Here is a 25,981-nt window from a genome sequence, read left to right as displayed (position 1 = left end):
TGATTGTAGTTCAACATAGCATACCGCAACATAGACAGCCGAGTAGAATAGTACTGGAGCCAATCAACATGAGCGCAGGTGTAGCAGACAACTCACGAATAGTTCTGTGTGCAGATGAATAATCACCACGTAACTTCAGCTTGTAGATGAACCATGAACTGGCATACAGCGGAGCCGATGGAGAGCAATGATGACAGGTAACTTCGGGCACCGATAGTATCCAACAGATAGGCAAAAGGTCCGATGTGCAGCCAGAACCCACGGCAGTGTGAGTAACACGAAGATCAGACAATGAGTCCATGATTACGGGAACTTGAAATAGTCCTCTAGGACCAAAAGGGTTCAGAAGGAGGTCCCAATCAATATAACGAGAAACACCTATGGACAGGTAGAGACTCTGAAGCGAAAGCAAGCACCAACATAGGTCTTAAAGGGCAAGTCACAACGCCAGTACCTAGCTATGGGACCAGCGTGTGTCAGTACCCCCCCTTTTAGAAGTGGCCACTGGACACTTAAAGATAACTTTCCGTGGAAACTTAATGTGGAACTTGCGTAATAATGCAGGAGCATCAATATCAGAGGCATTTACCCAGGAACGCTCCTCAGGACAGAAACCCTTCCAATCTACTAAATATTTAATCACTCCACAAACAATTTTGGAATCCAAAATTTGAGTAATCTCAAAGTCTTCCTGTTGAGTAAGTTCTGGTTCTGTTAAAGAAGATGTAGATGAAAAACGATTGATAACTAATGGCTTCAACAGAGAAACATAGAAGGAGTTCGAAATATGAAGTGAAGCTGGCAGTTTTAATTTAAAGGACACTGGGTTGATGACTTTCAAAATTTTATACGGACCGATAAATCGAGGAGCGAACTTCATTGAAGGGACTTTAAGACGAATGTTCCGAGTATACAACCAAACTTTGTCACCCACTTTCAGAGCAGGTACGGCTCTACGTTTCTTGTCAGCTGCTTATTTATATCGAATAGAAGTCCTCTTAAGCTGAGATATAAATTGGTTCCAAGTAGCCGAAAAATTTTGAATGAGTTCTGTAGCTGCAGGAACATTTCTGCAAACTTCGGCAAACCAGGATGTAAGAGATATACAATAAAGAAGGGAGTAGAGGAAGTAGACTCATGAAACCGATTATTATGCGCAAACTCTGCCCATGGCAGAATATTCATCCAGTTATCCTGGGAAGCAGAAGAGAACATACGAATAAAAGTCTCAAGATCTTGATTCACTCTCTCTGTCTGCCCATTAGATTGTGGGTGTTATCCGGATGAGAAATTGAGCTGAACTCCCAAGGCTTTACATAATGCTCGCCAGAATTTAGAAGTAAATTGCACTCCTCTATCAGAAACAATCTCCTGTGGACATCCATGTAATCTGAAAAATCTCTTGAATAAAATGTTGTGCCAAAACTGAAGAAGAGGGCAATCCCTCCAGCGGTACAAAATGGGCCATCTTTGAAAAGCGATCCACCTCGACCCACACTGTGTTGTAACCTCTGCTAAGAGGAAGATCAGTTATAAAATCCATACTGATGTGGGTCCATGGTCTAGAGGGTATGGAAAGAGGCAACAAGGGTCCCATAGGAGCCAAACGAGAAGATTTATGCTGAGCACAAACATCACAGGAAGCCACAAAATTCTTAACATCAATACGAATAGATGGCCACCAATATGAGCGAGATATTAGCTCATATGTCTTCACAAATCCTGCATGACCAGAAATTTTAGAGGCATGATACCAGCGTAATAATTTTTTACGAAGAGTCTTGGGAACAAAAGATTTGCCAGGAGGAGGAGTTTGAGCCACAGTAGAGGCCATCAGGCACTTAGGATCCAAGATAAGACAATTATTAGGAGGATCAGAATCTGTAGAAGTGTCAAAAGCCCGAGACAGGGCATCCGCTTTTTTATTCAAATGTCCAGGTTTAAAGGTGACATGAAGATTAAAACGAGAGAAAAAGAGGGACCATCGAGCCTGCCGAGGATTGAGACACTGTGCCGTTTGTAAATATAACAGATTTTTATGATCAGTAAATATTGTTACTACATGTTGTGCTCCTTCCAATAAATATCGCCATTCAGATAAAGCCAATTTCATCGCCAACAATTCTTTATCACCAATAGTGTAATTTTGTTCTGCTGGCAAAAACTTCCTAGAGAAAAAAGCACATGGTAGCAGACGATTAACAGATGAACGTTGGGAGAGGACTGCTCCAACTCCAACTGCAGATGCATCTACTTCCAGAAAGAATGGCTGCGAGAGGATTGGCTACATATATACTGTGGGCATAAGCTCTTTTCCAGGGAATTTATAGTAATTAAATGACATGATGTACAATTACCACAAGAAATGCCAGTTCCACCATATGAAAGTAATTTTGGGGTTCTGATGCACAAATAACACCATCAAGTCCTGCATAATATTTATGCTTATCCAACATCTATCTGGTGATAACGTAAAAGTGAAGTGTGCTGTGAAACTCCTAACGAGCATTATACACTGTGTCCTGCATGGAACTCCTGACCAGCATTGTACACTGTGTCCTGCGTGGAACTCCTGACCAGCATTATACACTGTGTCCTGCGTAGAACTTCTGAACAGCATTGTACACTGTGTCCTACGTGAAACTCCTGACCAGCAGTATACACTGTGTCCTGCGTAGAACTTCTGAACAGCATTGTACACTGTGTCCTACGTGGAACTCCTGACCAGCATTGTATACTGTGTCCTGCGTGGAACTGCTAAAAGCATTATACACTGTGTCCTACGTGGAACTCCTGACCAGCATTATACACTGTGTCCTACGTGGAACTCCTGCCCCTGCCCAGCATTTTATACTGTGTCCTACGTGAAATTCCTGCCCAGCATTGTACACTGTGTCCTGCGTGGAACTCCTAACCAGCATTGTACACTGTGTCCTGCATGGAACTCCTGACCAGCATTATACACTGTGTCCTAGGTGGATCTCCTGACCAGCATTATACACTGTTTCTTGCGTGGAACTCCTAACCAGCATTATACATTGTGTCCTGCGTGGAACTTCTGACCAGCATTATACACTGTGTCCTGCGTAGAACTTCTGACCAGCATTGTACACTGTGTCCTGCGTGGAACTTCTGACCAGCATTATACATTGTGTCCTGCGTGGAACTTCTGACCAGCATTGTACACTGTGTCCTGCGTGGAACTCCTAAACAGCATTATACACTGTGTCCTACGTGGAACTTCTGACCAGCATTATACATTGTGTCCTGCGTGGAACTTCTGACCAGCATTGTACACTGTGTCCTGCGTGGAACTCCTAAACAGCATTATACACTGTGTCCTACGTGGAACTCCTAAACAGCATTATACACTGTGTCCTACGTGGAACTTCTGACCAGCATTATACATTGTGTCCTGCGTGGAACTTCTGACCAGCATTGTACACTGTGTCCTGCGTGGAACTTCTGACCAGCATTATACACTGTGTCCTACGTGGAACTCCTAAACAGCATTATACACTGTGTCCTGCGTGGAACTTCTGACCAGCATTGTACACTGTCCCTTGTGGAACTCCTGAACGGCATTATTTGTCCTGCGTGGAACTCCTGATCAGAATTGTACACTTTGTCCTGCGTGGAACTTCTGACCAACATTGAACACTGTGTCCTGCAAGGAACTCCTTGCTGGTGTTCCTGCTGAAGTCCATGATGCCCATAAGACTCTGTATCCTAGGTGAGCAAGTGCAAGACGGGTGAGAACATGTTGGGGTCAGCCCTAATAGTCATATCCTGACACTGGGAAAATAACCTCAGTAGAGGCAGAAAGAGCTGAATATAAATAGTTTCTGGGATTACTTGTTCTGCCAGTGAGAGATCTGTTGTCATGCAGTTGGATAGGGTAGAAGGTTTTCTGGTATTTGGGGTTCTGACGTGATGGATAGAAAAGAAAAAACCGCAACAGGTGCAGAATGAACCTGCCAAGAAACAGACGAGTCACAAACGCATTATATGGTACTGGAATGAGTGATGCTGAGAAATCTAAAGTAAAAGAAATATATCAGCGTTTCAGATAAACATCGTCAGTCGCTGGCACAGATAACAATAGGGAACTCTGAGTGGGAAGTAGACTCAGTTACAATCTGATGCTTTTATCAAATGTTATTTCTCCATAAACCCCATTATTTGGGTCAAGTACCTCTTACTGACTGCATGGGGCAGTGTACTATATAGCTGGTGTCACCCAATAGCACAGACATGAGTATGAATATATATCATAAGAGAAGACCTGTCCTAAGCTTCAAACTCAAACATTACTTCACAGCTATGATGCCATAGTCCCTGGGGTCTCCTGGGCTAGGCATACAGTATGTACACATAGCTCATCGCATCACTATCCTACCAACACCACTGGCCATCGTTATGCAGCCTGCTCCATCCGTCAGATCTGAGGTTTGTAGTTCAGAGTCCATACAAAACACAGCTCGATTCTTCGCGCCAAAATCAGATCTGAAAATGCGGAAAAACGTAATTTCCAAGAAGATAAGGACCCAAAACACTTTCTATACAGGAAGTACGTCATTGCACTTCCGGTTAATGCGTTCCACGATGGAGCACATACCGCCAGAGTGTGCATTTGCTAGTGGAGGTGCGTTATTATATCTCCACAACATGCAGCCATGTAAAAAAGAAAGTACACCCTCTTTCAAGTTTGTCTTTTTACATATGAGGACAATCATCTAGTCCTCAGCAACATTTTATAGATATAATGTGACAAATAATCATTAACAGACCTGTACTTTATTTATTCAATAAAAAGCTAACATGAAAAAAATGTGTGAAAAGTAAATACACCCTCACTGCCATCAATAAAGAAGGTTAGTTGAGATTAGTGCTGCTATTCGGGTGCACGTCATTATCTGATCACCAAGAAGAACCTCTATATAACAGAAGACCCCTTGCCAGTTCCATAGGGAGGATTCAGGTTTGTGTTACTGCAGTGACCTCTGAGAAGCAATTGTTGCTCATCTTCGTTCAGGAGAGGGTTATAAGGTCATTTCCAAACAATTCAATGTCCATCATTCTACCAAGAGAAATATAATTTACAAATGGAGGACACTAAAGACAGTTACCAATTTTCGCAGGCAAATTCGCCCAAAGAACAGATAGATGCTCTAAAAATCACAAACCTTCAAAAGCTAATTCCAGGGATCTATAGGTCTCCGTCAACATGGTAAAGTTCATGAGTTTTCCATCAGGACAAGACTGGACAAGTATGGCTTTCATGAAAGGGTAGCTAGAAAAATTATTTTTTTCTCCAAAAGTATCTCCTTCCAACATGGCTTTAGTTTACAGAATTGCATCTGAGTTAAAAATAGGACCTCTGTAAAAGTTATCTGGAGTGGAGTTGTTTTGTCTTCACTCAAAAATGAAAGAATCAAGGTGTTGGAACGGCCAAGTCAAATTCTAGACCTCAGTTCTGTTGAAATGCTGGGGCGGAAGCTTCAGAGAGTTGAGTACAAACAAATATCTTTAAACATCAATGACTGGCGCAGTGATGTAAGAAGCAATGGCCAAATTTACTCAAATACAGTGTAAGAAACTGATAAACTTATGCAGATTATTCATGTTACTGCTGCTACAGGCTACTGAATAATGAAGGTATAAAAAACCACTCTGTTTATAGAACAGAAAGGTGGAAAGTACGTAAAGGAGAAGATAACGTAGAGTTATTTACTGATCGGATATATACCCATCCTCAGTTCTGACGGACACATTAGATACAAGTGATAGTGTATGGGCCCAAAAAGAAACCTTTTTATCAAAAGTTTGCAAAGTGCACTTGGACAATGGAGCAGTTGTGCAACTCGAGCGCCATTTGGCCGGAACTCTGTAATCTGGTGACTCACTGAGCACCGGCTCTGCCCATGTACCACCATAATAACTGGAATTAGATCCACCCTGCGTGGTGGCTGCTGGTCACTTTATTATTAACTTGTGGAGAGTTTAGGAGTCACAGTAAGAAATATTGTTTAACTGAGTAGCAGCAGTAAGTGATGGAAGACGCTGGGATACGTCCAGGCCTCTCCGAGAGTGAACCAGTAGTACGATATATGGGATCATTATCCTTATTTTATGACAATATTCTATGTTTCTATTACTTTTAGAGACATTTAAATAATGTTCTGATTCCTACTAACAACACTGACTTCAAACAGATCTATGGGGAAAGCTTGAAAGCACAGATAGGAATCGTGATACAATATACCTTGGTGTGTGGTCACATCAGACCACTAATCACTATTTACACCACAATAGAAAGCAGTGTTCACTATTGTATAACACTACAAAACAAATCAAGGGTTAAATTCCAGCCCATTGTAATGGAAAATAAACAGCATGTAAGAGCCGGCAATTGCTGACACTAAATAATTCTCTTTTCAGGAACACAAGTGGCTCTTATGCAGCTCTTTGTAGTGCTGGGAATACAGCTGCAGCCAAGAGAGGAATCTATTAAATATATTAAAGTTGGGAATCATTACCCATAAAAACACTTCATCAAAATAGCTGCAGAGCCCCCGAAACCCCCCCAGTTCCTGCAACCTGGTCACATTCCCCCTCAGCCTAAATCCATGTATTATACAGTTACAGACGTAGCGGACAATTGCCTCCTTCCGAGTCCCAGGGACAACTCTGAGTCTGACAGCTTTACCCCAGTACCGCCCTACTGCACAATATGATTATCCCTACTCTGCCTGTTAGGTGCAATTCTCTCCAGGTATTCTGCCTGTTAGGTGCAATTCTCTCCATCTATTGTGTCTGTTAGGTGCAATTCCCTCCATGTATTGTGTCTGTTAGGTGCAATTCTCTCCATCAATTCTGCCATTAGGTGCAATTCTCTCCATCTATTGTGTCTGTTAGGTGCAATTCCCGCCATCTATTTTGCTTTTAAAGTACAATGCTTGCCATCTATTCTTGTTCTATAGGTTTTAGAAGTTAACATATATTGTAGGGCAATATTGATATCTCTTAACGTATTCAGTTTGCACCTGCATGAGAATGGGAAGCGGTCATGCTACATGGGGCGTGGCTGAATCCCATTGGAGCGCCAATATCAGAGCTGTCCCAGCTATATCAGGGCTTTCTCGGCTATATCAGAGCTGTCCTGGCTATATCAGGGCTGTCCCGCCTGTATCATCATCATCACAATCATCATCAGCTATTTATATAGCGCCACTGATTCCGCAGCACTGTACAGAGAACTCACTCACATCAGTCCCTGCCCCAGTAGGGCTTTCAGTCTAAATTACCTAACATACACAGACAGAGAGAGACTAAGGTCAATTTAATAGGAGCCAATTAACCTACTAGTATGTTTTTGGAGTGTGGGAGGAAACCCACGCAAACACGAGGAGAACATACAAACTACACACAGATAAGGCCATGGTCAGGAATCGAACTCATGACCCCAGCGCTGTAAGGCAGAAGGGCTAACCACTGAGCCACCGTGCTGCCCCATATCAACACTGTTCTGCCAATATCAGCTCTCACATATCCCTCCGCTGCCTCTGTTCCTGCACGCATCACATATTCCTCCACTGCCTCTGTTCCAGCACACAGCTCCTTTTCGGTGCCTGTATGAAAGACCATAGGGTCACCATGACGAAGGAGCGCAGCAGCAGTTGCACGAGGACCTTTGGGGATCAGCTATCACCAAAATGCAACCTTCTCTTTGGGTGGAATTATCTTTTAAAGGCCATTTACTCTCAGGTTCCCAGTTATTATATGTAAACACATTTTATTTCTTGTCCTTCATATTTTGGCAAATATTCAGTATGGAAGGGTTGTCTGTTCTGGTATAAGTAGGGTCTACGTTAAATTACCTCTCCCCACATAGTAAAGGAATTATAATCATCTCTATATATTTATTTGGAATATGTCCAGAATTCTGCAACGCCTAATACACGCCAACACAATATCATACTTGTCTACGCTCCTGCAATGCCTGAGAGACTCCCAAATTTAGGGTAGTTCTCCTGGACCCCAGGAGGTTAGGCCTTTGTCCCGGACCCCACCCACTTCCTAGTGAAGATGGACAGGGTCTCAATGACACGATCCACTGGGAATCAGGTCATTTTGGCCCCGACACCCTTCAGGCAATGACGCGATCACAGCATTTCGTCATGGGTGGTTGGGCCAAAATCACGCAAATAGCGTTGCCACCCCCTCCTGCACTTAACACTCGCCCTTCCCTCCAGTTGTCAAGTATGCACAATATTCAGATTATCGGCTGATGTTCTTACAAAGGCGTGTTGAATACTCATAGATGCCCAGCAGGGGGCGTGTCAGAGGCCTTTGTTATGGGGCTGATCCTCCCTCTCATACTTTTATTGTCACCACTCAGGAGTGTTACAGTAAATTCCAGTTTTGAGTTGGGTTGAATGAGGCATACTATAATACATTAGCACTGAATGGTAAGTACCTGGTGTCAGGTACCCCTCATACCCCACCAATTTGTTGAGCCCACAAGATGCACTTCTAGCTTCTTCCACTGCTTGCTAATTTTAAACAGGCAGTGCTGTTGTCAAGGCCCCTCCCCTTTGAAGTCCTCATTCATGTGAAAGGGTAGTTCTCAGGGGTGGGACATTGACACACTGCTGTTAGTCTGACAATGGTTCACCTCTGTAGAAGAGAGGAAGCCAACACTGGAACGTTGCCGGCATAAGAAGAATCACCAAAAAGGGTCTTTGTTTAACCTGAGTTATTCCTCCCACCCCAGAGAGAATGTTCTTCAGTAATCACCCCATACCATCTCTGCTGATAAACTGGCCTGATATCAACTACCACATCGTACGATACAATCCACACACAATCATAATGACACATTACAGTGATGTCCAGCTCTTTATGGGCCAGTAATGACCACTGATAAGCTCCTTCTGAGTGATTCTTTGACCTGTTATATTTTGAGTTCATTATACTGTCCCAGATGGAATCAGACACTGATTACTAAAGCGGACCACACACGAGTGGTTCCAGTCTCTCAGCATGAGAAGACACCTAGGGGACCGAGTGGCTGGACCATCTAGGCATGACTGGTGCCTGTTAATGTGATGATTGCTATCGTCATTCAGGGTGGTCAGAAGATGAATTCTCCCATGGACTCTCAGTGGTCATCAACTGACCGCATTTACCAAATACCCGATGATTCAATCAAGGTTTATTTTATTACCGAGCATTGCAGTCATTTTGGTCCACAGATCCTGACATATCAGCAGTTATGTATAAATATATATAATGTGTGCCTTCAGTATACCATCAGATTCCTGGCTCCTGTTATTCTACCTGATAAAACAATGAGAGGTCAGGAATGCAGATAATGGAGATACCACAGACATTCTTTATCCTGACATACCGGTTGTGCCAGGTCCTGTTTTCAGAATGAGATCTGTGCACAACACACAACAAAAACATAACACATAATGACACATAACACAAGAATACATAATAACACATAACACAAGAACACATAATAACACATAAGAAGGCTCCCTCAGCTACGCTGACATAAGCCCGAGCAGAGCTCCCACCAGATTTATGGCCTGCACATACACATACAGGAATTATTAGACCTACCTGGTTTTACGTCTCTCCTTGTTGTCAAAGATACTGTTCAGGTTAATAGACACCTGGCCCAAGAACTTATCCAGGCCGACCAGGGAGCGGTGCATGAGTGTCAGCTGCAGCTGGTACTGCTCCGGGCTGTCCTGGTCTACTAGGCCCGGCAGCTCAAAGGACGCTTCCTCCTCCCAAACAGGGCTGAGGCTTTTCTCCACCACCGAGGTGGAATATTTCTCCTTCCCAAGCTGGATGATGGTGTAGGTATCATTTGTACCATGCTTCCCCTTGGGATGGAGGTTCCGGGCTTGTAATACTGTGACTTGGACATGGGTGGGGTGCCACTTCTGCACCTCCTCTTCCAACATGGTTCTGTTCTATGCTGTCCTCAGGAGATGAAGTGAACTTTTACCTCATTAACTGCACATTCCAGCTCACCCCAATGTGTGGAAGAGGATGGAAGAGGGAACATAGCTCAGCATTACTGGACCATTCAGGCACTGCAGTATTGTCAGCATCCAGCCGCTGCCTGGAAACACAAAGAGGCTACAGTGACAGCATGCCCAGCTCCAGAGAACAGATGCTTCAGTCTCAGAGCAGGAGACACAAATCCTCTCTGGCTTCTCTCCTGGAGCATGGCGCTGCAATCAATCACTTGTCACAGGCAGATCAATGCTTCCAGCCATGCTAAGGTGACTTCTGTCGCAGGGGCTGCATCTCACTTCCTGGTTAAAGCACTGTCACTGCATAGAAGCTGAGCCTTGATTGGATTCTCTATGCTGCTCCCAGGAAAGGCATCTGCATTGTCATTGGCCGGCTGTGATTCCTGGTGTGACCTCTTCCAGCAGCTACATCAGATGTGTGCAGGGATTCCTGGCTTCAATCATTTCTCCCTATTTTCCAATACTCTTTTCTTCTGCATGTAAGATTCAACTTTCACTATCTATATATAGCTATTTTCTGGGCCTTATAAGGTAATAGTAACCAAAGGGAGTATTTCAACTACAAAGAATGATTTTATAGCCATGTTCGGTGGATACGATGGTGATTGTAGTTTCACCACAGCGCACATTACATGCAGCAAATTTATTCAAAGGCTGGTAACTGTGCTTCAATTTCATAACAATTCAATGATAAACTATCATGTTGCAACGACTGTGGGCGACGTTCTTTATCACCCTACATACAATGGAGGGCTGACAGAACCTACCCTCTTACAAAGAGAGTGACCACATGTACACCAACCACTATCACCGGCTACTACAGAGTCATGGAGGCAGACAGATGGATTACACAATTATAAGGGGTTGGATGTAAAGATTTATAGAGGAGTTAAATATATACAGCAGAGTTAAATGCACATTGTGCAGCTCCCATAGTTGCAAATCAGTGTCACAAAGTCACAGAACACTACAACATGTCACAGAATGTCCCACCACACAGAATGCTCCACCACACAGAGTGCCCATCACACAGAATGCTCCAATACACAGAGTGCCCATCACACAGAATGCTCCAATACACAGAGTGCCCATCACACAGAATGCTCCACCACACAGAGTGCCCATCACACAGACTGCTCCACCACACAGAATGCCCCATCACACAGAATGCTCCACCACACAAAATGCCCATCACACAGAATGCTCTTCCACACAGAATGCCCCATCACACAGAATGCCCCACCACACAGAATGCCCCACCACACAGAGTGCCCATCACACAGAATGCTCCAAAACACAGAATACCCTATCACACAGAATGCTCCATCACACCGAATGCTCCATCACACAGAATTTACATTCACACTGAATGCTCCATCACACAGAATGCCCCACTACACAGAGTGCCCATCACACAGAATGCTCCACCACACAGAATACCCCATCACACAGAATGCTCCATCACACGGAATGCTCCATCACTCAGAATTTCCATTCACACCGAATGCTCCATCACACAGAGTGCCCATCACACAGAATGCTCCACCACACAGAATACCCCATCACACAGAATGCTCCATCACACCAAATGCTCCATCACACATAATTTCCATTCACACCGAATGCTCCATTACACAGAATGCCCCATCACACAGAATGCCCCACCACACAGAGTGCCCATCACACAGAATGCTCCACCACACAGAATGCCCCATCACACAGAATGCTCCATCACACAGAATGCCCCACCACACAGAGTGCCCATCACGCAGAATGCTCCACCACACAGAATGCCCATCACACAGAATGCTCCACCACACAGAATGCCCTATCACACAGAATGCCCCACCACACAGAATGCCCCACCACACAGAGTGCCCATCACACAGAATGCTCCACCACACAGAATGCCCCATCACACAGAATGCTCCATCACACGGAGTGCCCATCACACAGAATGCTCCACCACACAGAATGCCCCATCACACAGAATTCTCCACCACACAGAGTGCCCATCACACAGAATGCTCCACCACACAGAATGCCCCATCACACAGAATGCTCCACCACACAAAATGCCCATCACACAGAATGCTCTTCCACACAGAATGCCCCATCACACAGAATGCCCCACCACACAGAATGCCCCACCACACAGAGTGCCCATCACACAGAATGCTCCAAAACACAGAATACCCCATCACACAGAATGCTCCATCACACCGAATGCTCCATCACACAGAATTTACATTCACACTGAATGCTCCATCACACAGAATGCCCCACTACAGAGAGTGCCCATCACACAGAATGCTCCACCACACAGAATACCCCATCACACAGAATGCTCCATCACACGGAATGCTCCATCACACAGAATTTCCATTCACACCGAATGCTCCATCACACAGAGTGCCCATCACACAGAATGCTCCACCACACAGAATACCCCATCACACAGAATGCTCCATCACACCAAATGCTCCATCACACATAATTTCCATTCACACCGAATGCTCCATTACACAGAATGCCCCATCACACAGAATGCCCCACCACACAGAGTGCCCATCACACAGAATGCTCCACCACACAGAATGCCCCATCACACAGAATGCTCCATCACACAGAATGCCCCACCACACAGAGTGCCCATCACGCAGAATGCTCCACCACACAGAATGCCCATCACACAGAATGCTCCACCACACAGAATGCCCTATCACACAGAATGCCCCACCACACAGAATGCCCCACCACACAGAGTGCCCATCACACAGAATGCTCCAAAACACAGAATGCTCCATCACACAGAATGCTCCAAAACACAGAATGCTCCATCACACAGAATTTCCATTCACACCGAATGCTCCATCACACAGAATGCCCCACCACACAGAGTGCCCATCACACAGAATGCTCCACCACACAGAGTGCCCATCACACAGAATGCTCCACCACACAGAGTGCCCATCACACAGCATGCTCCACCACACAGAGTGCCCATCACACAGAATGCTCCACCACACAGAATGCCCCATCACACAGAATGCTCCACCACACAGAATGCCCATCACACGGAATGCTCCACCACACAGAATGCCCTATCACACAGAATGCCCCACCACACAGAATGCCCCACCACACAGAGTGCCCATCACACAGAATGCTCCAAAACACAGAATGCTCCATCACACAGAATTTCCATTCACACCGAATGCTCCATCACACAGAATGCCCCACCACACAGAGTGCCCATCACACAGAATGCCCATCACACAGAGTGCCCATCACACAGAATGCTCCACCACACAGAATGCCCATCACACAGAATGCTCCACCACACAGAATGCCCTATCACACAGAATGCCCCACCACACAGAATGCCCCACCACACAGAGTGCCCATCACACAGAATGCTCCAAAACACAGAATGCTCCATCACACGGAATTTCCATTCACACCGAATGCTCCATCACACAGAATGCCCCACCACACAGAGTGCCCATCACACAGAATGCTCCACCACACAGAATACCCCATCACACAGAATGCTCCATCACACGGAATGCTCCATCACACAGAATTTCCATTCACACCGAATGCTCCATCACACAGAGTGCCCATCACACAGAATACCCCATCACACAGAATGCTCCATCACACCAAATGCTCCATCACACAGAATTTCCATTCACACAGAATGCCCCATCACACAGGATGTTTCATCACACAGAATGCCAAATCACACAGGATGCCCCATCACACAAAATGCCCCATCACACAAAATGCCCCATCACATAGATTGCTCCATCACACAGAATGCACCATCACACAGAATGCTCCATAATGACACAGAATGTCCCATCACACAGAATGCTCCGTCACACAGAATGCTCCATTACACAGAATGCCAATTACACAGAATGCTCCACCACACAGAATGCCCCATCACACAGAATGCTCCATCACACGGAATGCTCCATCACACAGAATGTCCCATTACACAGAATGCCAATTACACAGAATGCTCCACCACACAGAATGCCCCATCACACAGAATGCTCCATCACACGGAATGCTCCATCACACAGAATTTCCATTCACACCGAATGCTCCATCACACCGAATGCTCCATAACACAGAATTCCCCATCACACAGAATACCCCATAGCACAGGTTGTTCTATCACACAGAATGCCCCACCAAACCGTAAGCTCCATCACACAGAATGCCCCATCACACAGAATGCTCCATAATGACACAGAATGCTCCTTAACGCAGAATGCTCCATCACACAGAATGTCCAATCACACAGGATGATCCATCATGACACAGAATGCTCCATCAGACAGAATGCTTCATCACACAGAATGCCCCATCACTCAGAATGCTTCATCACACAGGATGCCCCATTACACACGATGTTCCATCACACAGAATGCCCCATCACACAAAATGCTCCATCACACAGAATGCTCCATCACACAAAATGCTCCATCACACAGAATGTTTCATTTCACAGAATGCCCCATCACTCAGAATGCTTCATCACACAGGATGCCCCATTACACAGGATGTTCCATCACACAGAATGCCCCATCACACAAAATGCTCCATCACACAGGATGCTCAATAATTCAATGCTCCATCACACATACTGTTTCATCTCACAGAATACCCCATAGCACAGAATGCACCATCACACAGGATTTTCCGTCACACAGAATGCCCCATTACACAGAATGCTCCATCACACAGAATACCCCATAGCACAGAATGCCCCATCACACAGAATGCACCATCACACAGGATGTTCCGTCACACAGAATGCCAAATCACACAGGATGCTCAATAATTCAATGCTCCATCACACAGAATGCTCAATCACAGAATGCTGCATCATACAGAATGTCCCATTACACAGATTGTCCCATCACACAGAATGCTCCAAAACACCGAATGCTCCATCACACAGAGTGCCCATCACACAGAATGCTCCACCACACAGAATATCCCATCACACAGAATGCTTCTTCACACCGAATGCTCCATCACACAGAATTTCCATTCACACCGAATGCTCTATCACACAGAGTGCCCATCACACAGAATTCCCCATCGCACAGAATACCCCACAGCACAAGTTGTTCCATCACACAGAATGCTCCATCACACAGAATGCCCCACCAAACCGTAAGCTCCATCACACAGAATGCCCCATCACACAGAATGCCCCACCACACAGAATGCTCCATAAAGACACAGAATGCTCCTTCACGCAGAATGCTCCATCACACAGAATGTCCAATCACACAGGATGCTCCATCACACAGAATGCTCCATCACACAGGATGCTCCACCACACAGAATGCTCCATCACACAGAATGCCAAATCACACAGGATGCTTAATAATTCAATGCCCCATCACACAGAATGCTCCATCATGACACAGAATGCTCCATCAGACAGAATGCTTCATCACACAGAATGCCTCATCACTCAGAATGCTTCATCACACAGGATACCCCATCACTCAGAATGCTTCATCACACAGGATGCTCAATCACACAAAATGCTCCATCACACAGAATGCTCCATCACACAAAATGCTTCATCACACAGAATACCCCATCACACAGAATGCACCATCACACAGGATGTTCCGTCACACAGGATGTCCCATCACACAGAATGCTCCATCATGACACAGAATGCTTCATCACACAGAATGGTCCATCACACAGAATGCCCCATCACACAGAATTCCCCATCGCACAGAATACCCCACAGCACAGGTTGTTCCATCACACAGAACGCTCCATCACACAGAATGCCCCACCAAACAGTAAGCTCCTTAACACAGAATGCCCCATCACACAGAATGCCCCACCACACAGAATGCTCCATAAAGACACAGAATGCTCCATCACGCAGAATGCTCAATCACACAGGATGCTCCATCACACAGAATGCTCCATCACACAGGATGCTCCACCACACAGAATGCTCCATCACACAGGATGCCAAATCACACAGGATGCGTAATAATTCAATGCCCCATCACACAGAATGCTCCATCATGACACAGAATGCTCCATCACACAGAATGCTCCATCACACAGGATGCTCCACCACACAGAATGCTCCATCACACAGGATGCCAAATCACACAGGATGCGTAATAATTCAATGCCCCATCACATAGAATGCTCCATCATGACACAGAATGCTCCATCAGACAGAATGCTTCATCACACAGAATGCCCCATCACTCAGAATGCTTCATCACACAGGATGCCCAATCACACAAAATGCTCCATCACACAGAATGCTCCATCACACAAAATGCTTCATCACACAAAATGCTCCATCACACAGAATGCACCATCACACAGGATGTTCCGTCACACAGGATGTCCCATCACACAGAATTCTCCATCATGACACAGAATGCTTCATCACACAGAATGGCTCATCGCACAGGATGTTCAATCACACAGAATGCTCCATCACACAAAATGCTTCATCACACAGAATGCCCCATCACACAGAATGCTCCAATACACAGAATACCCCATCACACAGAATGCACCATAACACAGGATGTTCCGTCACACAGGATGTCCCATCACACAAAATGCTCCATCACACAGAATGCTCCATCACACAGAATGCTCCATCACACAGAATGCTTCATCACACAGGATGCCCCATCACACAAAATGCTTCATCACACAGAATGCCCCATCACACAGAATGCTCCATCACACAGAATGCTCCATCACACAGAATACCCCATCACACAGACTGCACCATCACACAGGATGTTCCGTCACACAGGATGTCCCATCACACAGAATGCCCCATCACACAGAATGCTTCATCACACAGGATGTTCCATCACACAGAATGCTCCATCACACAAAATGCTCCATCACACAGAATGTTTCATCTCACAGAATGCCCCATCACACAGGATGTTCCGTCACACAGGAAGTCCCATCACACAGAATGTCCAATCACACAGGATGCTCCATCACATAGAATGCTCCATCACACAGAATGCCAAATCATACAGGATGCTCAATAATTCAATGCCCCATCACACAGAATGCTCCATCATGACACAGAATGCTCCATCAGACAGAATGCTTCATCACACAGAATGCCCCATCACTCAGAATGCTTCATCACACAGGATACCCCATCACTCAGAATGCTTCATCACACAGGATGCTCAATCACACAAAATGCTCCATCACACAGAATGCTCCATCACACAAAATGCTCCATCACACAGAATGCTCCATCACACAAAATGCTTCATCACACAAAATGCTCCATCACACAGAATGCACCATCACACAGGATGTTCCGTCACACAGGATGTCCCATCACACAGAATTCTCCATCATGACACAGAATGCTTCATCACACAGAATGGCTCATCGCACAGGATGTTCAATCACACAGAATGCTCCATCACACAAAATGCTTCATCACACAGAATGCCCCATCACACAGAATGCTCCAATACACAGAATACCCCATCACACAGAATGCACCATAACACAGGATGTTCCGTCACACAGGATGTCCCATCACACAAAATGCTCCATCACACAGAATGCTCCATCACACAGAATGCTCCATCACACAGAATGCTTCATCACACAGGATGCCCCATCACACAAAATGCTTCATCACACAGAATGCCCCATCACACAGAATGCTCCATCACACAGAATGCTCCATCACACAGAATACCCCATCACACAGACTGCACCATCACACAGGATGTTCCGTCACACAGGATGTCCCATCACACAGAATGCCCCATCACACAGAATGCTTCATCACACAGGATGTTCCATCACACAGAATGCTCCATCACACAAAATGCTCCATCACACAGAATGTTTCATCTCACAGAATGCCCCATCACACAGGATGTTCCGTCACACAGGATGTCCCATCACACAGAATGTCCAATCACACAGGATGCTCCATCACATAGAATGCTCCATCACACAGAATGCCAAATCATACAGGATGCTCAATAATTCAATGCCCCATCACACAGAATGCCCCATCATGACACAGAGTGCTCCATAATGATACAGAATGCTCCATCACGTAGAATGCTCCATCACACAGAATTTCCAATCACACAGGATGCTCCATCACACAGAATGCTCCATCACACAGAATGCCAAATCACACAGGATGCTCAATAATTCAATGCCCCATCACACAGAATGCTCCATCATGACACTGAATGCTCCATCAGACAGAATGCTTCATCACACAGAATGCCCCATCACACAGGATGTTTCATCACACAAAATCCCCCATCACACAAAATGCCCCATCACATAGAATGCTCCATCACACAGAATGCATCATCACACAGAATGCTCCATTACACAGGATGTTCCGTCACACAGAATGCTCAATCACACAGAATGCTCCATCATACAGAATGCTCCATCACACAGAATGCCCCGTCACACAGAATGTCCTATGCCAGGGCAGGTTGGAGGGAAATAGAGCTATTTAACAAATGTGAGTTCTATTACTTTAATGCAGTGTATATAAGCTGTTAGAAATGATGGTATACCTATATATAAGCAGTGAGCAGGATACCTGTATATAAATAGTGAGAAGCGGTGGGATACCTGTATATTAGCAGTGAGTGGGATACCTGTATATAAGCAGAGAGGAGCGGTGGGATGCCTGTATATAAGCAATAAGAGAGATACCTGTTCATAAACAGTGAGGGAAATACCTGTATATAAGCAGTGAGAGGATACCTGTATATAAGCAGTGGGTGTGATACCTGTATAAAAGCAGTGAGAATTGATGGGATACCTGTATATAAGCAGCGAGGGGATACCTGTATATAAGCAGTGAGAGGATACCTGTATATAAGCAGTGAGTGGGATACATGTATATAAGCAGCGAGGGGATACCTGTATATAAGCAGTGAGAGGATACCTGTATATAAGCAGTGAGAGGATACCTGTATATAAGCAGTGAGTGTATACACATGTATACAAGCAGTGAGAGGCGATGGGATTCCTGTATATAAGCAGCTAGGGGATACCTGTATATAAGCAGTGAGTGTGATACCTGTATATAAGCAGTGAGAGGATACCTGTATATAAGCAGTGAGTGTATACACATGTATACAAGCAGTGAGAGGCGATGGGATTCCTGTATATAAGCAGCTAGGGGATACCTGTATATAAGCAGTGAGTGTGATACCTGTATATAAGCAGTGAGAGGATACCTGTATATTGCAGTGAGTGTGATACCTGTATATAAGCAGCGATAGGATACCTGTATATAAGCAGTGAAAGGATACCTGTATATAAGCAGCGAGTGGGATACATGTATACAAGCAGTGAGAGGCGATGGGATTCCTGTATATAAGCAGCGAGGGGATACCTGTATATAAGCAGTGAGTGTGATACCTGTATATAAGCAGTGAGAGGATACCTGTATATAAGCAGTGAGTGTGATACCTGTATATAAGCAGTGAGTGGGATACATGTATACATGCAGTGAGAGGCGATGGGATACCTGTATATAAGCAGCGAGGGGATACCTGTATATAAGTAGTGAGTGTGATACCTGTATATAAGCAGTGAGAGGATACCTGTATATAAGCAGTGAGTGTGATACCTGTATATAAGCAGTGAGTGGGATACCTGTATACAAGCAGTGAGAGGCGATGGGATTCCTGTATATAAGCAGCGAGGGGATACCTGTATACAAGCAGTGAGAGGTGATGGGATACCTGTATATAAGCAGCGAGGGGATATATGTATATAAGCAGCGAAGGGGATACCTATATACAAGTAATGAGAATGAGATCATTATTATGTGATGTTCCAGTGATCACATGCCCTGGAGATGATTTGTAGCAGATCAGGATATCGGACTGCACCATTCTCAGATGAGGGGATCATTCAGCCCTTCTCCCATAAAGTTGCTAATATCTAATGCATAATGAGGCACAGTGTCCCCTACTGGTGTCATGGTACAGCTCAGAGGAGTCTGTGTTATACATATATACTTATATAGAGAGAGACTGTGTTATACATATATACTTATATAGAGAGAGAGACTGTGTTATACATATATACTTATATAGAGAGAGAGACTGTGTTATACATATATACTTATGTATAGAGAGAGGAGACTGTGATATACATATATACTTATATAGAGAGAGACTGTGATATACATATATACTTATATAGAGAGAGAGACTGTGTTATACATATATACTTATATATAGAGAGTGGAGTCTGTGTTATACATTTATACTTATATATAGAGAGATAGACTGTGTTATACATATATACTTATGTATAGAGAGAGGAGACTGTGTTATACATATATACTTATATAGAGAGAGAGACTGTGTTATACATATATACTTATATAGAGAGAGAGACTGTGTTATACATATATACTTATATATAGAGAGTGGAGTCTGTGTTATACATTTATACTTATATATAGAGAGATAGACTGTGTTATACATATATACTTATGTATAGAGAGAGGAGACTGTGTTATACATATATACTTATATAGAGAGAGAGACTGTGTTATACATATATACTTATATATATATAGAGAGAGGAGTCTGTGTTATACATATATACTTATATAGAGTGAGACTGTGTTATACATATATACTTATATATAGAGAGAGACTGTGTTATACATATATACTTATATATAGAGAGAGAGGAGTCTGTGTTATACATATATACTTATATATAGAGAGAGAGGAGACTGTGATATACATATATACTTATATATAGAGAGAGAGGAGTCTGTGTTATACATATATACTTATATATAGAGAGAGAGGAGACTGTGTTATACATATATACTTATATATAGAGAGATGCTGTGTTATACAGATACAAGTTAACCCGTGCATGATACTCATGCATTTTTTTGTCAAATAATGTCAGTATACCAAATTTCAGGTCATTCGGATGAGCGCTCTCTGAGAAAATAGTTTTTTCCACAGACACACACACACTAACACACGCCGCTACACATGCAGGGGCGGATCTAGAAAATGTTTGGTCCCCGGGGGGATGTAAGGGCGGGGCGATTTAGGCCCCGCCCCCTTTCCGACTTCTGAGGCTGCCGGGGGCTGCACAGTATGTGCAGGTCCGCTCGGCAGTGACAGGCAGGGACAGTGTGTTTAAAACACAATCAGAGCAGCCGGGCAGCACACTGTCACTGCCAAACGGACCTGCACATACTGTGCAGCCATCGGCAGCAAACCCCTGCTAGGGGGGAGGGCGATTGCCCCGATCGCACCCCCCTGGATCCGCCACTGTACACATGTGTTTTCATGCGGTAAAATTACCTCACGAAAATGAGTTTGACCCCTCAACTCGTCAATAATGTCAGTATACCAAATTTCAGCCCTTTTTGAGTTTTTTTCCCCACACACACTAAGAATTTAGTAGGTCAGGTAACCCGTGCATGATACTCATGCATTCTAGTCAAATCAAACTACTTAAGGTGTTAAAAACTCCCCACTGTCACCCCCGGCAACCACCAACCACTCCCAACTGTCACTTCTCCTTCAAGAAATATATAGGTTAGTGTATAACTCTGCCCAGCAGGTGGCGCTGCAGCTTGGGTTTTTTTTTTTACACACACACACACAGACAGACTAACACACGCCACTAGACATTTATATTATAGATACTTATATATAGAGAGAGACTGTGTTATACATATATACTTATATATAGAGAGAGACTGTGTTATACATATATACTTATATATATATAGAGAGAGGAGTCTGTGTTATACATATATACTTATATAGAGTGAGACTGTGTTATACATATATACTTATATATAGAGAGAGACTGTGTTATACATATATACTTATATATAGAGAGAGAGGAGACTATGTTATACATATATACTTATATAGAGAGAGAGGAGACTGTGTTATACATATATACTTATATAGAGAGACTGTGTTATACATATATACTTATATAGAGAGAGAGACTGTGTTATACATATATACTTATATAGAGAGAGAGACTGTGTTATACATATATACTTATGTATAGAGAGAGGAGACTGTGATATACATATATACTTATATAGAGAGAGACTGTGATATACATATATACTTATATAGAGAGAGAGACTGTGTTATACATATATACTTATATAGAGAGAGACTGTGTTATACATATATACTTATATAGAGAGAGAGACTGTGTTATACATATATACTTATATATATATAGAGAGAGGAGTCTGTGTTATACATATATACTTATATAGAGTGAGACTGTGTTATACATATATACTTATATATAGAGAGAGACTGTGTTATACATATATACTTATATATAGAGAGAGAGGAGTCTGTGTTATACATATATACTTATATATAGAGAGAGAGGAGACTGTGATATACATATATACTTATATATAGAGAGAGAGGAGTCTGTGTTATACATATATACTTATATATAGAGAGAGAGGAGACTGTGTTATACATATATACTTATATATAGAGAGATGCTGTGTTATACAGATACAAGTTAACCCGTGCATGATACTCATGCATTTTTTTGTCAAATAATGTCAGTATACCAAATTTCAGGTCATTCGGATGAGCGCTCTCTGAGAAAATAGTTTTTTCCACAGACACACACACACTAACACACGCCGCTACACATGCAGGGGCGGATCTAGAAAATGTTTGGTCCCCGGGGGGATGTAAGGGCGGGGCGATTTAGGCCCCGCCCCCTTTCCGACTTCTGAGGCTGCCGGGGGCTGCACAGTATGTGCAGGTCCGCTCGGCAGTGACAGGCAGGGACAGTGTGTTTAAAACACAATCAGAGCAGCCGGGCAGCACACTGTCACTGCCAAACGGACCTGCACATACTGTGCAGCCATCGGCAGCAAACCCCTGCTAGGGGGGAGGGCGATTGCCCCGATCGCACCCCCCTGGATCCGCCACTGTACACATGTGTTTTCATGCGGTAAAATTACCTCACGAAAATGAGTTTGACCCCTCAACTCGTCAATAATGTCAGTATACCAAATTTCAGCCCTTTTTGAGTTTTTTTCCCCACACACACTAAGAATTTAGTAGGTCAGGTAACCCGTGCATGATACTCATGCATTCTAGTCAAATCAAACTACTTAAGGTGTTAAAAACTCCCCACTGTCACCCCCGGCAACCACCAACCACTCCCAACTGTCACTTCTCCTTCAAGAAATATATAGGTTAGTGTATAACTCTGCCCAGCAGGTGGCGCTGCAGCTTGGGTTTTTTTTTTTTACACACACACACACAGACAGACTAACACACGCCACTAGACATTTATATTATAGATACTTATATATAGAGAGAGACTGTGTTATACATATATACTTATATATAGAGAGAGACTGTGTTATACATATATACTTATATATATATAGAGAGAGGAGTCTGTGTTATACATATATACTTATATAGAGTGAGACTGTGTTATACATATATACTTATATATAGAGAGAGACTGTGTTATACATATATACTTATATATAGAGAGAGAGGAGACTATGTTATACATATATACTTATATAGAGAGAGAGGAGACTGTGTTATACATATATACTTATATAGAGAGACTGTGTTATACATATATACTTATATAGAGAGAGAGACTGTGTTATACATATATACTTATATAGAGAGAGAGACTGTGTTATACATATATACTTATGTATAGAGAGAGGAGACTGTGATATACATATATACTTATATAGAGAGAGACTGTGATATACATATATACTTATATAGAGAGAGAGACTGTGTTATACATATATACTTATATAGAGAGAGACTGTGTTATACATATATACTTATATAGAGAGAGAGGAGACTGTGTTATACATATATACTTATATAGAGAGAGACTGTGTTATACATATATACTTATATAGAGAGAGAGGAGACTGTGTTATACATATATACTTATATAGAGAGAGAGGAGACTGTGTTATACATATATACTTATATAGAGAGAGACTGTGTTATACATATATACTTATATATAGAGAGAGACTGTGATATACATATATACTTATATAGAGAGAGACTGTGTTATACATATATACTTATATAGAGAGAGAGGAGACTGTGTTATACATATATACTTATATAGAGAGAGAGACTGTGATATACATATATACTTATATAGAGAGAGACTGTGTTATACATATATACTTATATATAGAGAGAGACTGTGTTATACATATATACTTATATATAGAGAGAGAGGAGTCTGTGTTATACATATATACTTATATATAGAGAGAGAGGAGACTGTGTTATACATATATACTTATATATAGAGAGATGCTGTGTTATACATATATACTTATATAGAGAGAGACTGTGTTATACATATATACTTATATATAGAGAGAGACTGTGTTATACATATATACTTATATATAGAGAGAGACTGTGTTATACATATATACTTATATATAGAGAGAGAGGAGACTGTGATATACATATATACTTATATATAGAGAGAGAGGAGTCTGTGTTATACATATATACTTATATATAGAGAGAGAGGAGACTGTGTTATACATATATACTTATATATAGAGAGATGCTGTGTTATACAGATACAAGTTAACCCGTGCATGATACTCATGCATTTTTTTGTCAAATAATGTCAGTATACCAAATTTCAGGTCATTCGGATGAGCCCTTTCTGAGAAAATAGTTTTTTCCACAGACACACACACACTAACACACGCCGCTACACATGCAGGGGCGGATCTAGAAAATGTTTGGTCTCCGGGGGGATGTAAGGGCGGGGCGATTTAGGCCCCGCCCCCTTTCCGACTTCTGAGGCTGCCGGGGGCTGCACAGTATGTGCAGGTCCGCTCGGCATTGACAGGCAGGGACAGTGTGTTTAAAACACAATCAGAGCAGCCGGGCAGCACACTGTCACTGCCAAACGGACCTGCACATACTGTGCAGCCATCGGCAGCAAACCCCTGCTAGGGGGGAGGGCGATTGCCCTGATCGCACCCCCCTGGATCCGCCACTGTACACATGTGTTTTCATGCGGTAAAATTACCTCACGAAAATGAGTTTGACCCCTCAACTCGTCAATAATGTCAGTATACCAAATTTCAGCCCTTTTTGAGTTTTTTTCCCCACACACACTAAGAATTTAGTAGGTCAGGTAACCCGTGCATGATACTCATGCATTCTAGTCAAATCAAACTACTTAAGGTGTTAAAAACTCCCCACTGTCACCCCCGGCAACCACCAACCACTCCCAACTGTCACTTCTCCTTCAAGAAATATATAGGTCAGTGTATAACTCTGCCCAGCAGGTGGCGCTGCAGCTTGGGTTTTTTTTTTTTTTACACTCACACACACAGACAGACTAACACACGCCACTAGACATTTATATTATAGATACTTATATATAGAGAGAGACTGTGTTATACATATATACTTATATATAGAGAGAGACTGTGTTATACATATATACTTATATATAGAGAGAGGAGACTGTGTTATACATATATACTTATACAGAGAGAGAGGAGACTATGTTATACATATATACTTATATAGAGAGAGAGGAGACTGTGTTATACATATATACTTATATAGAGAGAGACTGTGTTATACATATATACTTATATAGAGAGAGACTGTGTTATACATATATACTTATATAGAGAGAGAGGAGACTGTGTTATACATATATACTTATATAGAGAGAGACTGTGTTATACATATATACTTATATATAGAGAGAGACTGTGATATACATATATACTTATATAGAGAGAGACTGTGTTATACATATATACT

At 43.1% G+C, this 25,981-nt stretch overlaps 2 protein-coding genes across 8 annotated transcripts in view; one reads left to right on the top strand and one right to left on the bottom strand.

The window, feature by feature from the left end:
* Positions 1–10,349, bottom strand: part of RAB11FIP2 (RAB11 family interacting protein 2) — a 35,091-nt gene extending 24,742 nt beyond the window's left edge. The window contains exon 1 of the mRNA XM_075215565.1: positions 9,634–10,349. Within this exon, the coding sequence (XP_075071666.1) occupies positions 9,634–9,983 (350 nt within the window). The 5' untranslated portion in view covers positions 9,984–10,349. The remainder of the gene's footprint in view (positions 1–9,633) is intronic.
* LOC142160698 (uncharacterized) overlaps positions 1–25,981 on the top strand; it is a 302,469-nt gene that overhangs the window by 269,132 nt on the left and 7,356 nt on the right. The gene's annotated exons all lie outside the window — the stretch shown is intronic.

The sequence above is a fragment of the Mixophyes fleayi genome, chromosome 6 (assembly GCF_038048845.1).
Source record: "Mixophyes fleayi isolate aMixFle1 chromosome 6, aMixFle1.hap1, whole genome shotgun sequence".
Lineage (NCBI taxonomy): Eukaryota > Metazoa > Chordata > Amphibia > Anura > Limnodynastidae > Mixophyes > Mixophyes fleayi.
Note: the sequence above shows the minus strand (reverse complement) of the source record. Positions and strands in the feature narration are given on the sequence as shown.